This window comes from Amphiprion ocellaris, chromosome 10, assembly GCF_022539595.1.
Source record: "Amphiprion ocellaris isolate individual 3 ecotype Okinawa chromosome 10, ASM2253959v1, whole genome shotgun sequence".
Lineage (NCBI taxonomy): Eukaryota > Metazoa > Chordata > Actinopteri > Pomacentridae > Amphiprion > Amphiprion ocellaris.
Genome location: NC_072775.1, coordinates 18060461 through 18077424, shown reverse-complemented (window position 1 = coordinate 18077424; position 16964 = coordinate 18060461). Strand labels below are relative to the sequence as shown.

Genomic DNA, 16964 nt, shown 5'->3' with positions numbered 1-16964 from the left:
AGCAGGGCCCAGGCGAGCCACGCTAACCCGTACAGGGGTCACAATCCTGCTCCCCGTCAAACAGCTTATTACCCCACCTGTCGGGAAGTAATCGCCCTAGCTGAAAGGAAAGCTGTCGAGGTGTTTAAATGCTTTATATGGAGGCAGCTGAAAGGGTAAAGAGGGAAGGAATGAATGCTGGGGGGGCCAGTAGTCGTCTCCCAGCGCTGCCCCGGGGATTGTTCACCAACAGGACTGAAGGTGACTGCTTTGGTACACCTCCTCACTGAGGTTGCAGTAATCATTTTCGATTGTCTGTTATATTTCTGGAGCTTGTTAAGCAGCACAAATGTAATTTCACGTACTTTGATGGCTTAATCCTGTGCCTGTGTGTAGGACAAAACGTATGTGTGCAGCGAGGTGTGCATGTGCATGCATGCGTGCTGATGACCCTGTGACAGGTGTGTCTAGTCCATGCCAGTTTAGAGAGTCCAAGGCCGTGTTTTAAACAGAGCGCAGCAAGTGGGGCATGTAGTTTGCATTAAAGGGATTAGCAGTCACTTCAAAAGATGACCTGGATTCAGCCCACCAGGGACACCAGTTACACACCCCCTGGTCCACACTCCCTTTAAAGAACCTGGCACAGCTGCCCCACTACAACCACTCTCAACGGTCTATGTGTGTGCCTGCATAAATTTGGAAGATACAGCACAACACAGTGATATTGTCAGCTTGTTATCCTGTCAGAGAGAAATGTGCACCGTTACATGCTCACAGAAGTGTGGAGGATCAAATCATCAGCAGGACCCACCTGCACCTAAAGTACTTGTCGACTTTCTTGTCTGCTCTTTATGTTTGCACCACATATATACATGTTGGCACTGGATGGTAGTCCATCAAGTGTGTCAGTGCTTTGTTATGGATTTGTTGCCGTGGGTACAGGCTTTGATCGAGAGGCAGGATTTCTGATTAATGGGATGTTATCTGTCAGTGGTCTCGTGTCTTTGTGTTAGAGCAGGACTTAACTGTGCTTAATCCCAAAGCCAACTGCCATCGATCTCCGCACCGATTTGAATTCTGTGCAGGTTAATTGGATATTGATGATGAAAACCTAATGATGATGATGTTCAAATGTCAACATAGTCCAAAGACAGTGTTTGTCAATCATAACATTTGAAATAAATTGCAAGGTATGAGAGTATTTCTAGCTTTGAAATGGAAGATGAGCGAAATCTGTCTGTGGAAAGGGAAGGAAATTTAACGCTTTAACTGGTGAACATGATTATAATGTTTCCCCTTTTTTCTTTTTGTGTCCTTGCAGAACCACACGTTGACTCAGCACAGCAGCTAACATGGCAAAGCTCAGCGCCGTGGCCGAGAACAAGGATCACATGACGCACAGAATAATGTCCGACCGCCAATTACCGTCAGTGCAGTTTCCCGCTGACTGTCTTGCACTGAACTTTCGATTCAGTTACACCACAAGAAACCATGCCACAGCAAGAAAAAAGAAAAGCAAAGCAAAGAAAACAAAAGAAAGAGGGGGAAAGAACATAAAAGAAAACCTCTCAGTTCTTTACTAACCATTATTTCAAAAATAAAGAAAAAGCCAACTTGTTTGTACATAGACTTCTTCATGTGTTGCTTAACTACAGCTATATTGCAATCTTATACAGTATTTGCCAATGTACAGTCCAAAATGTTTGTCCAAAAAAGAGAAAGGGAAAAAAAGATCAATTGCATTGTCAGTCAGACCAGATGGGACTCAACCAGTTGTTGTAAAGGAGAAACAGGGTGCCACTGAGAGCATAGGAAACTGTAGGAACTGGCAAGTGTTGTCAGGAGGACTCTTTTCATCAGCGCCACTCCTACTGTGCAGTACGTCACTCTGTATCCTGACATGGTCAATCATTATGGGGTAGAAAAGCTTGATTCACCAGCATAGGCTGATATTTTGTCTGTGTGTCCGTCATAATACGGCTGCCAGAGGACCGGCTGTGAACGGCGGTGCGACTAATCTGCGCTGCCTGTGCTGAAGTTCAGACGAGGGGTAAAAAAGAAAAAGGAAAAAAAAAGAAAAATAACACGGAGAGAACAGGAAAACAGGACAGGGGACAGGATGCTGATATATGCAAACGCAGTGACACAGATTTGGAAAAGGCTAGTTCCTCTGGTTGGCTCGTGAACAGAGGCGTGAAGCTCCCACGTGGCTCTCAGAGCATGGGGAAATCTCCAGCCCACTGATTCAACCTGTACATTTCTGTTATTAATGTTTACTGCTCGTTGAAGCCTGGAGATTACTGGAATATTTTTTTTATGTTTTGTTATCTCAACATATTTTTTCACAATGGGGGAGTAAAAAACCATTTGAATTTGGGGTCATGAGGACTGAACGCAGTGTCAGTCCATCTCGGGGATATACCGTAGTTCCAAAACTCCGTCCCTGGCTCTCCTGGAGAGTGCCCAAGTACTCCTCTCGTTCCTTTGCAGTGTCCCATCGCTCTCTGCTCAAGCTGGAAGCCACTGTGGCGTCATACGAAACTTTAATCCATTCTGTTATGTAAATGTTTTGCATTCATTGAACCTGAGATGCACTTTTGTATGAAACTTTAATGTTTTGACATTTTGATTGAGAATTGTTCGTACACAGTTTACAGGAAATCACCATCTCCTGCAGCAAAAGGACAGTTATCTCCAATGTTATTAAGATGTATTGTACAAATATGGAGTTCTGTATTTGGCAGACCTCGTTTTTTGTGTTGCACATGTGATGGAAATATTAAAAACTGTATGAGAAAATGGCTTCGATGTCCTTCCATTTAGAAGACCTGTGTTTATCTTTTATGTTATTGTGTGTGCGTGCGAAGACTGCATGAGGGAATGGCTTTGTTGTCCCTCCATCTAGAGGGATTGTGTATGTCTTTATGTTAATGTATGTGTGTGTGTGTGTGTGTGTGTGTGTGTGTGTGTGTGTGTGTGTGTGTGTGTGTGTGTGTGTGTGAGAACACAATTAACCCATCAGACAAGACCTATGACAGCATAAACACGATCATCATCAGAAGCTTACACCGCCTTTTTTTTCATTGTATCAAATTGCATCGTATTTTTCCTCACTCCCTTGTGGCTCTCGCTAACGAACATCTGAGCATCTTAAGGGAGGTCTGTGTTATTAATGACTCCATTACCCATCACCCTGTGCGGTCCCATTCTGCACACCCTTGTGCTAGGTCTATTTAGGGAGCCTCCAGCACTCCGGGGGACCCAGGAAAAGATTCTTATGCCTTTGCCGAATGGGACGAAACCCATGCAACAACATCTGTCTGTCTCAGCAAATAATTCATCAGTGGTGACACGCGAGCAGGATAACATTTGTTGAAGCTTTCAGTGTTGTTTTGAAAAGGCTCAGCACTGCAGCTCATAGCACTGTAACTACTGTGAGTAACAAGGCTGTAAAATAATCCTTCATTTGTAATATGCACTGGATGCAGCATTTCAATTTATATTGAATATAGAAAATACTTAAATGTGCAATAAAAACAAGGACAGGCGCAAATAAATATTGTTATAAATATTGTTTTCATCCATTATGCCCAAAACATATGTATAAAAAACATATGATCCATCTGGATGGAGATATTAAAGGTAATTTGTCAGATAAGTGATCACATTTGGTGTTTAATAAAGCATCTGGGTAATCCAGCTTTGTCAAACATGTCTTGAATTTTCCTATTCGGGCATAGCATCAAACGTGCATGCTGTCTGTCATCTACTAGCTTTTTATTGCATTACTAAAATGAGGATCAGATGAAGAATGGACAGGGCCTCTCACAGTGACAGACTTCCACAATGAAGACGCAACCCCTCATCCAAATCAGAGATGGTACAGCCCAGCATTAACTGTCATACCAAATGCAAGCTGGGCATCCATTAAGCAACTTTGCTAGCATCTCCCTGTGCCAGGCACTTTTAATAAGCTTCAAGGGCATTTGAATGGGTCCAGAACTTTGCTTTGCCAGAGATGGACTGGCCCACATCATCCATTACATTAAATTGGGTGGCGGCCTCCAGCTCATATTTATGATTTAATTAAATTCACTTGTGAGGCGTATCAGAACCACTGCGGCCTCCCTTTTAACGCCAGCCTAAGCAGCAAAACATACACACACACACACACACACACACACACACACACACACACACACATGCACGCACGCAGCTACACACATGAGTGCATACACAGGCGTTGTGTTTCTGACACTCGCCCAAGTGTGAGACTTTGTGGGCGCTTTGGCAGGAGGCTCTCTGGGGTTCATTTAAAGCAATATAATTACACAGCCCCCAAGTATTCTTCCATCAGAAAGCAGCAGAATGGATGGCTTGTTCAGAGATAACTTAGCCTGGCTGATCCTCTGTGGTGCCATCCCACTAAACATAACCTCAATGCGAGTGCCACTCAATGCTGCTCAGAACCTGGCCAGTCCTTAGTGAAACCGGACAGTCGGACCAGATGTTTGGAAGTAGCTGAAATGGCATTGTTCTTGTTCAGGATGTGTGTGTGAAATGGCATTTTGTTTTGTTTTTTTGGGGTTTTTTTATTTGACCATCATAGTTCTCTGGAGGAAAAGTGGCAGCCTGTGTAAGACTTTATTAAAGAATTATGAGATCCTGCTGAACCCGGTGCAGAACGTTGCCATTCCAGGAAGCTTAAAAATGTGGTATTTTATCCCGTATGAACAACCTGCACAAATATGCATTCAGTGTGTGTCCCTCGTGTTCCGGTGTCCTTGCTATTTCTCTTCTTTGGTGCAAAATTTAGTTTGGTGAAAACTCCACATTGTTAGGCTGCGCATTCCTTCCGCTGAAGGAGACCTCAGAGACCTCTTATGGCATTCAATATGTGCGCCCAAGCGTGAGATCCAGCTCCATTTGGCCGGGAGATCCACTGGGAGTGTCTGAGGTAACCCAATCTCTCACACCGGCACTTCACATCCAGAGAGCCATCTTTTCACTTCAGAACTGTGTCAGCAAAACGGACGCCTCAACGTCAGCGTGTAGCCCTGCCAGGGTGCTTTTGATGGAGCACCGGGGCCTTTGGTATTGTCTTTTGGGTATTTCCTGTGTAATTTTGTGTGCACTCGGTCATTTTGTCTTTAAAATGTATCCATAGCAATAAAAAACTACCAAAACCAACCGTGAAAACTATTATATATTGTCTTTCTCAAGTAAAGTTACTTTAAAGACATTTCTTCTGCAAATGTACGGATGCCAAAGACAGATATCTGCAGACCTGGAGGTATGAATTTTGTTGATTCTGATGATATTAAGCTACACAGTGCAAAACTAGGAATTGTAAAGACATTTATTTTAAAACAATACTTTTTTTTAGAGTTGATTAATGGAGGGAGGATGCATCTTTTATCTCAACATCCTTTTTTTTCTTAACTGTTTATTGTGTTCAGGGTCACAGGGGACTTAGTTTATCCCAGCAAAAAGCAGGATGAAGTCTATCACGAAGCTAATAGATTTAGAGACAAACAAACACATTCACACTCTTTTCTCCTCTGTAGCCCCTTCTAATGATCCCCCTGTCTCCTGTACTGGGAGAACTGAAGGTGAGTATCCCCCTCCAGTCATCTCTCTCTGCCTCACCAAGACAGACACCTGAAATAGACAAGCCACTAGGTTTTTTTTTTTTTTTTGTCGGGCTGGGGGAGGATTCTCAAAAATGTATTAAACACTAAGCAATAAAATATAGACCAGGTGGGGTCAAATTCACCGCAACTCTCCAGGCTCTGTGGCCAATGTGGTTGGTGTGATGAGATGAGGACAAGGGAAGAGTCTAACAAGAGGAGAGAAAAGGGAAAGAAACTATCAATAATGCAGCGTACACTGTATACAGCTGACAGTAAAAATGGAAAACACGCTGCCTGAGAGAGAGGAGGGCAGAACAAATTCTGGGCTGAGTCCTTTGTATCTAAGTGCCGGAACACAAATTCATTGGTTAAAAGATTTTTCATAACCGGTTTCAAATGGTCCACTGCTCTGGATGTGTGTGCGGGAAAAAAATGTCAACATATTTCTGCACTATTTAGTGTGTTAAATGTGTGTTAAATGAGCAGAAGTCTCTGCATCATGTGTTTATTTAATGAACACATGGCAGAAACGCTGCTTTGTGTGCATAAAGTAAATGTGGAGAAGGAGGCCAAATCGGAATTTCTTTTTTTTTAAAAAAGGCCTTCTGTATTTGATTTTATTTTTGCTAATGGTTGTTTATTTTTCTTGAATATCAGCTAAACACACTGCTTCATGCTCTCAGTTTTACATTTATTTTCTGTGCTTGCTTGTTCATTGGTGATGAACTAAAAAATGCTCCATAATGGAGCCCCACGAGTGAACAATGTCCTCACTCTTCCAGTATTCCCTGCTTGGTTGTATCTTTTCCTCTTTTCTTTTTACTTAATTTTATCCCTCAAAAATTTTTTTAAATTTGTGGCTTCCCTTTTATTCTTTCTCTGTCTTTCCCATCCTTCGCTATCACTCTCTCTCACCCATGTCAGTCCTCTTATGTGTTGCTCTTCCACCACTCCTCCTCTCCCTTTGCATCTTTTGTATTGTAAACAGCTCACAAAAGCATGACAAGGTCTCTGCTCATGTTCCCCCTGCCTCCCTCTCTGTTCTCCCAGCTATTTGTTATTGTCTCCTCGCTATCGTGTGTGTTTGTCTCTATCACGCGTTCTTTATTCTGTTTTTTCCTCTGCGTCAGAAAAGCAAAAGTTAATTAAATATGGAACGAGATGGAGCAGCATCTCTTTAAACCATCATGTCATTAAAATGGCATCCCTGGGAGATCAGCTTAAAAGGAGTTGGAGAACAATGTCTTCTCAGTCAGATATTTATGGGCCTGGTTATGTAAACATGCTCCCTTTATTCTCTATGTATATTTCATGTAATTATCACTTTTTGTAGCTCTTTCCTCCTGAGATTTGCAGAGGCAAGAAGTTACTAGGGGAATGTCATTAGAAGAGACTATTGTTACAGCACTGCTATGATACTGCACCAGGAAAAAGGCTACATTCCCGTCCTGGCGAAACCTTTTATCTATATTTGACTTCATCATATAAAAATCATCAGTGTCTTGTTACAGCGCGTCTGAGGCTGAGACAAATACTCACGACCTGTTCTCTGCAGTTGCCCATCTTTAATAAAACCAGGAAGCACACTGAGTCAAGCAGCATTTTCTCCTCCCTCCAGCATGCATTTTATTTAGAAACCAGGAAATTCACTGATGATGTGCAGGTTTACAAAATGCCTCTTATTCAGCACACCCATGTATTCATCTGTTAGCAACGCTGAAGATCTATAGTGAGCGGCGGAGGCCAGTGACTGATGCTTGAAGGCCTGGGTGCCAGCTGACGGAAGCCGCTAATTAAGAGGGCTGGAGAGCCAGTGGGGTGCCTTATGAAACAGGGGCACCTGGGTTTCACATGAGGGGGCCGGGTATCCATCACAACTCATCTGTGTTGCACGGGGAAGACTACAGTCAGCTCTAGCGCTATGCCACGTAGAACTCGTCCACACGAGCATAATGTAAAATGCGCGCACAAAAAACCCCTCCCCTCCCCCTGTGCCCTCTCTCAGCTTGTTTGCCATCACAGAGGGAGATGTTATTGCATGGCATGATGAAATTGTACATGTCAAGGTGCATTTCATTCAAGCCAAACGCACTTAAATGCAGATGCAGAAAGAAACAGCTGCGTATAGACACAGACAAGTATGTTTAAAAGTGTTCACGTGTACAATATCTCACACACACAGGATCTATACTCCCACATGCATAACTTAATGCCCCTCTCCTTTCCATTGTTCGTTGAGTCTTCTTTGCTGTAGGGTCAAAATGTCTCTAAGTAATCTAACTAGCTCTGACTTAAGGGACAATATAAGATCTGCCTTGAGTTCTGTCATTACAGTTTTACACACCAGAGGCAGATACAGCTCTCGACCACCACTGAACCTGCCATATTGCTATCCAACCTGACCCCACAGATGCAGTAAACCTAAGTGAACCGCAGTTTCGAAAGTCGACAGCAATAACCACTGCAGAATTGCTTTTAATCAACGTCTGAAATGAGGGTGACTTGAAGCGTCGCCCCATGCTGATTAAATGTAATTGTTTAATTGCCAAGTGCTGGGAACCCATCCTAAGAGGATTCCAATGGAATTATTTAATCTCTAGTCAGGAAGTACACTGCAGGAAAAAGCAGAGGGAAAACGGAAGAAGGAAAAAAAGGCAAAAATCAAGCAGAAATAGTCTTTTTTTTCTTTTTGAGTATGTTCCTCATGAAATATTAACTGCAGTTTAGATTTAGTTAGCAGAGAAAGTGAGCAGCCTGTGAGGGGGGAAAATGTACACTAAGTGATGCTACAACTTCTAAAGAGGTCAGAGTTGTGACCTCTATCTGCACACTAAAGTGGTTTGATCTTGTCTGCTGGTTCACTTTGATGTTGGAGCGTGACTCCAAAATACCACAAGTTCAGAATATCGGCTTCCACTTTTTTGTAGAGTCCTAGAATGGGAAAATGCCTCCGTCTTTTGCCAAATAATATACACACGTCTGCCACCTTTTGCTGTCAACTGTGTAAACATGAGGTATTATCCAATTGAAAACACAAAAAATTCAGCATTAAATCACTCCAGCTAAGTGCTAAACAAGACCGTCTAAGAGTTTGCTGTTCAGAGCACCTCATGGGGGACTTAGAAAGGCATTCGCCCTCCTCTGAACACCGAGTCTCTGCTAATGGGGCTCTGTAAACTTAAGGGGCACAGGTGCACTCCATTTGGGGTCACATCTTTTAGATACATTGCTTGGGGTCACAGACATGCAGTCATGAACACATACACACACACAGAGAGAATGGGATTAAGAGGCACATAAACACACATTTCTATGTGTTCATATTTATTATCTCTCGTCTGTATTTCCCACGGTGTGGCCTCTCCTAGACCAATTTAAGCTGGCATGATCCCCAAAACAGCCTCAGTCAGTAGCCAGTCGCTGTGGCACACATACCATGACATTTCAATCTATCAACAAAATCAATAGCAGTACTCTTCCTAACATAACTGCACACAGCGAAAGCGCTCCACAGTGAAACGGCCCTCGCTGTCGCATTTAGATATACAGAGAGCAAACCCAGCCTGCCATTCTGCTGATAAATGCAGTTCTGCCTTCCCGAGGGAAATGCGCCTGCATCCCTCTGGTCAGAAGTGTGCTTCTGTCCCCCCACCATGCCATGGGCGGAGAGGGAGCGAAGAGGGGGGCAGCAGAGGCCTGTTCCCTGCAGCTGTGCCCTTATTCCCAGCACCTGACCAGGGGCCCAGATGTGCACGCAGGCAACAGCAACAATTTGAGCAATGTAAGTCCCATGTGGGACCCAGGCACCTGCAAAAGTAACCCCACTATCTAACATGATGGCGTAATTACAGCTCTAACAAGTCTACATCTGGAAAGAACTTATTTAATCAATCAAATCAAACCTGCCTAGACTGGGGAACAATACGAAAATGGTATTGCACTCTCAGCATTTCATCTACACATCAAACAAAACACGCTCAGCATTTGGCACTGACCCAATTAGGCATCAGACGGACTGCAACGACAGGGCACAGTGCATGTTCATTTACAAAGCAGCACAGAAATAAAGGTTTTTTATTTCATTTCATACTGTGCATGAAGATTATTCACTAGTTACACAGTTGTGCATCTTTTTTTTGAAAACTTTGACTTTTAATCACTTAAAACACACTGATTTTAAAAAGAAAAAAATACCTTTTCTCTGAGCCAAGTAAATAACATCTGGGCCACTACTAATAACAGTGATATTCCAATTGCACAAATTCCTAGTACTCAACAGCATCACACATGGACAATATTTATCATGTGAGAAAGCATATGATTCACCGTTAGTCTTCAAGTTTTAAAATAATTGACAATATGTGCAGTGAAACAACAGAATGAATAAACGCAAAAAGAGCACCATTCAGTTTTATAGATCAGTGACTAATAGGCTACATTTCTCAATAACAACTCAAAGCATTCGGGGTTCTGGTGCAAACATGAATCATACATTTCACAGAAAACCCACATAGAAATAATAAAGTAAAACAGTCGATGTAAACCATGTATCTCAGAGGCTGACTTCAGTTTATGAAGCGCAGCACAAGAAACTTTAAAGGTTAATGATGACATCTAGTGGCACATAAGGACACATGCACCTGGTCATCAGTAAAATGGTAACTTGGCACAATTGTTGAACAGGTCGCTTCTTTTTCTTAAACAAAGCCAAATACTTTCTACAAAATAAATGAAACATCTTACAACCAGCGGGTTGCTGTATTTAAATCACTGGTTAACATATAACTGGTAATTAATCAATAATTTAAATAGAATAACAATGCTCCCTTTTGTTTGCATTTTTTTTAGATTGTGGGAAAGAAATCATGTTTTTATAGAGTATCACATGTTAACATAATGTACTCAAAGTGTGCAGAAATGTAGTTCCTTCCAAATACATAACAACATGCCCCAAAAAGAGACAGAATAAGGTTTGACAGCACGTCTCATTTTATACTTTCCTACTACAACGTAATGGCACTTTGTGTTTTCATCACCGTGCTTCTGTTATCATAAGAGTAGTAAACTTTCTGACAGCAGAGGGTGATAGTGATCTGTTTTTCTCAGCTGAATCGAGGATGCCACAGTGTGGGCAATGCTTTTTATGACCATATATATGCAACGAATGGAAATTCAAGATATAAGCTGCTTCATATAAAGAACTAGACAACATACCTACTGCTTGCTATTTAGCCTGTTTGGCTCTCGTTAAAGACATTAAAAGTTCCAGTCAGTCAAGGAAAAACACATTTCTTGACCATATTCAACGATAGATACAGTAATTAATCTAATTTTTATATTGCCTGCATGATATTTGACAACAGGCCTGAAGAAAAGTCGGCTTTACTTTTGGCTGTTGTGCTTTTTCTCCAACATGTCTTAGTTAAACTTGTCCTTTCCTTCCAGTGTGTTCTATTACATTAATTATGATAATACTTTTGTTGGTGTTTATATGCCTTTTAGCTGAATATAATGAACGTAAAGGCAGTAAATTACATTATGCTGTGCAGTATAAACCCTATACATCCAAACACTGAAAAGCACAATTAAGGACTACTAATTATGGTCTATATGACAAACTGTGGTGCACAGATTAGTTTCTACTGCCCATGGGTTAGAGTTTGAATATTTCCATCCATAGTTTTGGCACATTGTGCATCTCTATCCGTCCATGGGAATCTGCTCATCACTGGCCAGTACGCAGGACAGATGATGGGGGAGTCGTATGCTGCTTTGGGCACAGAATCTTGCTAAAGGCCCTGCGGAAGCTACTGTGACACAGCGGGTACAGGAATGGGTTAACGGCCGAGTTGAGCCACAGGAGCCAGAAGGTGACCTCGTACCAGTGATGCTGGATGCATCGCCCTCTGCAGGCAGCACGGATGATCATCAGTAGGGTGTACGGTGCCCAGCAGATGGCAAACACACATACTATTATAGCAAGGGACTTAGCAATTTTCTTATCCCTGGACAGACGGCTAGGCAGGGCAGCCCTGCTGGTTGAGGGATCTAGTTTACCCAAACTAGGAGAGGAGCTCTGGGAGGGAATAGAGCCTCTTACAGCCAGTTTCATCCCAAACCCCCAGTTGTGGGACAGGGGGATACCTTCCCCCTGAGCAGAGGCAGGTTCACTCACTTGAAGGTGGAGCTGGGCGTCCCTGCTGTGGAGCCTCCTCCTGCGAATACTGAGGTAAATGCTGAGGTTGAAGAAAGCCACAGAGATGAAAGGAGAAAAAAACTCCAACATAGAGGCACTCAGCAGGAAGTACCAGGAGTAATAGAACTCTGCGAAGCACTCATCCTTTGGAACGCGGCTTCTGCCCACCGCCAGCTCCCAGAATATGATAGCAGGGCCGTACAGGACAAAGGCTAGCACCCAGACCGCAATCATCTTGATTATGGCTTGATGAGTCATGCTCTGTCTGGCACGGTAACTCACCTGCAGTAAACAGAAACATAAATCAGGAAACGTGACTGAGTGATGCTGCCAGTGGTAGGTCACTAGCACTGTTGCTATAATCTCTGATTATTTCAGAGATATTTACAGATGCCTGTTTACTCAGACTGCTTAGGTCAGAGTTATAAAAAGATAGAACAAAATGATTTTTTTTAAAAAACAAACACTGTATTACAAGTAAACTCTCACATTTCAATTGTTATCAACATAAATCATACTATAAATGTTATTAGCAAATATCAAAACCAAAAATATTTATTCAGGCAGAAGGATCTCTTTCAGTATTTTGTTATAAAGTATAAAATTGGGTTACATATGAATTAATGTATATGTAACATTTATGTGTATCTGCCAGTGGCTATTACATAGTGATGTGTAATTGATCTATGACTATGTATGATTTTATACTCTGATTGCAATTGTTTTTCATGTGAAACATTTATCTGCAAAATATTTATCAAATTATTGCAATGGAGTAACAAGTGTTTTTATACTGAATGCACTGAAAAAGAAAAAGTGACAGAAGTACCTCAAAATGTTCTTGAATACAATGCTTGAGTAAATGTACTTTAGTTTAATTTAGTTTAATTCCACCACTATTTCACACAGCACTGATTTCCTTGAGCTAATCACAGGATAGTGTTACAACGGAGGCCAGTGTTCAAGGAGACATGAACTTTTGGCATCACGTCTAGAAAATCTGTTTACCTGAAAAATACGTGAACACTGTAATGAGCTTACAACTGAGATATTTACTTCATAATTAAGTTTGAATCATATAAATATATTACAATAAATGTAATATATAAAATTAAAACAGTACAATCCTGCTATGGCATTTGAATGTTAAATATACAAGCACTGACAAATAATTCTTCTTATTACGGAACATTTTGATGGAGAAACAGAACATCTGAACTCATAACACGCCTTACACTGTGTAGTGCAGAAAGTGTGTCAATGAATGTTAAACCAATGAAGAGCCTCTCATGACTACTTGTCTTAATCAGAGGACCATACTATGTCCCTGTCCACATTCTTGATCAGTGGGCCACATACTTTACAGCCTCTTCAGTTGCTCCAAATATATGTCACTGTAGTTCTTTCTAATTAACTTCAATGACGATGAAATATGCTCCTACTTAGGTTTGTCTAAAGTAATTAGTATATAGCACTTCTGCCCACTGCTGCATGTCAATCAGGTGTCTAAATCAGACATTGTTTTTGTGTTATTATTGTTGCTAGACAACAACAACAACTGACACTTTATCAGATGGCTTTTAGCTCACAGTGAAAATCAAATCTCACACATAAAATATGTTTTCACTCCAACGCTGCAATGTGCTGTCATTTCCTCTGTTAAACATATGCATGTAATTTGACTCTGTCTTTCCTTTTCAAAGACAAACTTTGTCTGTGACTGCTGACGACCCTTTGTCTTTCGATGTTCAGAGACAAATGCTTTTAGGAAAATGTTGCTCGGCTGCTGGTGGCCTGTTTCTGTGATGACTGATCTCTCCAGGTTGGAAGGACCATTGCACAGAGGAGGATCTCTATGATCAAAGCTAGCTAATTAAAGAAGAGGCTCTCTCTCTCTCTGGTGTTATTTGTATTCATTGCTCTGATGTTAAGTGTTTGCTTCTGAAAGGAAACAGAGCACTCTCTTTGTCTACTATGCTGAACCTCATCCCACCTTTGCGTTAACGCTCACATGTATAGGATGCAGTCAGCTGGGTAATGCATGGAGAAGCCTCAACAAAAGGCTAAATGGGGATAAGAGCTGCTGAGACTTGAAAGTGATGCTAATTATGAAATATGTGGCAAATACATGATGGTCAGAAAACAGAAAATCAAGGGTGCCACGCAAAACAAATAATGGACAGTCAAGGCATGGACACAGATTCAATGATTTAAACCTAATTAAGTGCAAATTTAAAGTATCTAAGAATGTCACATTTAGCCTTCAAATATTTTAACTTATTGACAGTTGTGTTGTTTTCTGGATATTTGCTGAAACCGACTGTGTCCCAAAGTCAAAATGTGACTTTTTTAAATCTTCGTCGTGGGGAAAAACTATAATTAGGGGTGGCACTGGGCCTGAATGGGTCAGGAATGATTAACCTCTGCAGATGGGCACATTTGGGGGAATGAGGTGGCTCTGCCCCAACCAATGACCTCTGAGACTCATCAGAAAATAAGCCACAGACCAGGAGAAGAAACCATTTGTATATTTACAAGGGAAGGGGATTTAAAACTTGCTTTAAGAGCAAGTTTTATTCAAATGGCTAAACTGGGGGGATGTAGTGAAGTCACTGTAAGCCAAAACAAGACAACAATCAACACGAACATGTTCTGTTTTAGCTCTATGACAATGTTGCACATGACTTTACAGATGTGGCAGTTTATTTTTATTTTGCCCTATCACAGTCCTAAGTTCACTCTGATGACCGTATGCATTGAGAGACGGTACGCTCCACTCACTGCTCTGGTGACTGACAGGAAACGATCATAGCTGATGAGAACAATGTTGAAGACTGATGCAGAACAAAGCAGGTAGTCCATGACCAGCCACAGCTTACACAGTCCTCGGCCCAGCGTCCACCTGCCTGTGAGGATGTAGGGGATGTAGACCGGGATGCAGAACGCCCCTACAGAAACATTTAGGTTGTCATGGAAGCAAAAACCAAGCCTACTAAAAACTAATTCTTAGAACTGATTAACAGAAGCTAGAGTATAAACAGATAATCAGCAACAATATGGTAAAATAAAACATATAGTGTCAATATAAAATATGTCTTTAGAGCAGATGTTACAGCAGCAGAAAATACTATACATTAATAAACATTTTAAATTGTCATTAAATTTAATGATAGCAGCATCATTAAGTTTTAAATTGTTTATATTGTGTATATATAAAGTGCCACATTAACTACAGAATGTGAAAGAGCAGATCATATAGAAAGACTGCAGGGTTGTAAAAATTAAGCAATGCCGCTGTCAAAAATCTAAACTTCATAGTTAAAAAAAAAATAAAAAATAATACAACGTAAGATGGCAAACATCCCACTTGTGGATCTATAACTGCACAAGGCATCAAATAAAAAAAAAGAGAGCCAATAATATAGGAGCTCAAATAAAAGAAATATTAAAATCATAAACTTGTAGAGGAAAAATATATAACTGTTCAGATACATATTCTTATTTTCAAATCAGATAAAACCGCTGTAACAGATCAAATATATTACAAAACAAACAGGACTGAGCTGGTTAATAGACCCAAAAATGTTATGACCAATGCAACTAGCAAATAAATTAACAAAGCAGGGCTAGTTAAAAGAATATACTTGAGGAAATACTGCTCGTAATTAAAAATATATCAAATAATGTATCCATCTAACTAATTTGCAGCAATGTACTCTTTGAATATAACTCTATGCAATCTCTGTACTTAATAATACTTATCTAGAGTCCAGGGAGACTGACAGGGATGGAGGATAAGGACTATATAATAGGATAAAGATTATTATCATATCACATCATGTCGTCGAGGAAAAAAAAGCCCCTCTGGCAGAAGGAAGCATTAAACTTAACACAGTCTTCTTTTATTCCACGGAAAAGACTAAGATTGTACTTACCTACGAGAAAGTCTGATATTGCCAAATTCAAGAAGTAGTAATTGCATTGTCTCCTCAAACTCTTGTCCACTTTAAAAGCCAAAATCACCAGTGCGTTGCCCAAAACTATCACAACAACCAAAGTCACCATCATCACCATCAAAATGACAAACATGGGTCCTGAAAACACGAAGCTGCTCTGGACTCTAGTTGAGGCATTGTTAAAATAGGAGCCACTGGAGGACAAACTGGAGTCAGTTTGTTCCTCCGACATAGTCCCGATGGGAGGTGAGCTTAAATCCTCAACAGGTCAGCACTAAAAAAATAATAAGCCAGCAACAGATGCCAGGCGAGTGGACGCTGCATTCAACAGCCCCATGTGTGCTCCGAAAGATTTGGTCTCCTTCTGAAACTGAGCACAAAAATGTTCAGGAAAATCCACGAGAGAGCGCACGACGCGTTTCACGGCGCTGCCTGGACACCTGAAGAATTACGCATGTTTGCCAGCACTGCTGTGAACACACTACTGTGATGTGAACACTCATTCAGATAAGCGTAAAAGTAGATTTTGTCACCACACACTGCATGTCGTGTGAGATTTTGATTTAAAAGCATTTCGGGCGCTGGAACGACCCTGCCCTGTGGTGACTGTGGCACAAGATTGGTTTCTCTTGTTTAAATTAGCAAGACTGACAAATCACACCCAACAACAAAACAAAAATGATGTTATTTCAGCAGCATGTCATCTTTTGTTCCGTGAAAAGAGATTTTTCAAGCACAGCAAACACTGTTATTGTCTTCTACTCTAACATGGAATTTACATTTAAATATATCTTCTTTCTCTCTCTCTCTCTCTCTCTATCTCCTAGTTGTTTTATATTCTCCGCTCCCATCCTTGAAAAGGTTCATTCACACATTCCCCCACCACAGGATGTGCAGTTGGAATGGCATGCGTGGGCATGTACCATTTTAAGTGAATCTGTTGTGGGATGTTGCAGGAACATGGTTGTAACACAAGGCTGAAAAAAAAATGACTGTGATGACCCTTACACCTCATGACATGAGCAGAACAGCAGTTTCTGAACTGCAAATAAACAATAAAACAACTAGAAATGCAGATCACTTTATTACAGCTTTGCTGTCACCTGCTTCTCTTCTTGTCACAGAATAATTTCTTTCATTCTTCACATCCTGACAGCTCGGGTGTGTACCAACAGATGGTTAGAGACATTTTTTCCTAAA

At 41.2% G+C, this 16964-nt stretch overlaps 2 protein-coding genes across 7 annotated transcripts in view; one reads left to right on the top strand and one right to left on the bottom strand.

The window, feature by feature from the left end:
- The window catches only part of LOC111579927 (zinc finger protein 521), a 90014-nt gene extending 87234 nt beyond the window's left edge, over positions 1-2780 (top strand). For all 6 annotated transcript variants that reach the window (XM_035955912.2, XM_035955911.2, XM_023287455.3 and 3 more), the window contains one exon: positions 1301-2780. In XM_035955912.2, coding sequence (XP_035811805.2) covers positions 1301-1330 — 30 coding nt within the window. In that variant the 3' untranslated portion in view covers positions 1331-2780. The remainder of the gene's footprint in view (positions 1-1300) is intronic.
- Positions 2781-9670: 6890 nt separating this feature from the next.
- LOC111579932 (histamine H3 receptor-like) lies at positions 9671-16543 on the bottom strand. The gene is made up of 3 exons (XM_023287464.3): positions 15744-16543; positions 14590-14756; positions 9671-12090 (listed from the first exon to the last, which is right to left on the bottom strand). Exons 1-3 carry the CDS (start codon positions 15994-15996, stop codon positions 11338-11340), a joined length of 1173 nt encoding a protein of 390 aa, XP_023143232.1. The 5' UTR covers positions 15997-16543; the 3' UTR covers positions 9671-11337.
- Positions 16544-16964: the final 421 nt, after the last annotated feature.

Excerpts from the sequence above, each read along its gene's own strand:
- LOC111579932 (XM_023287464.3), bottom strand. The coding sequence starts at position 15,996 with ATGTCGGAGGAACAAACTGACTCCAGTTTGTCCTCCAGTGGCTCCTAT. Across the intron at positions 14,757-15,743 it reads AATATCAGACTTTCTCGTAG|GGGCGTTCTGCATCCCGGTC; the intron begins GTAAGTACAATC and ends ATGTTTCTGTAG. Across the intron at positions 12,091-14,589 it reads TCCTGTCAGTCACCAGAGCA|GTGAGTTACCGTGCCAGACA; the intron begins GTGAGTGGAGCG and ends TGTTTACTGCAG.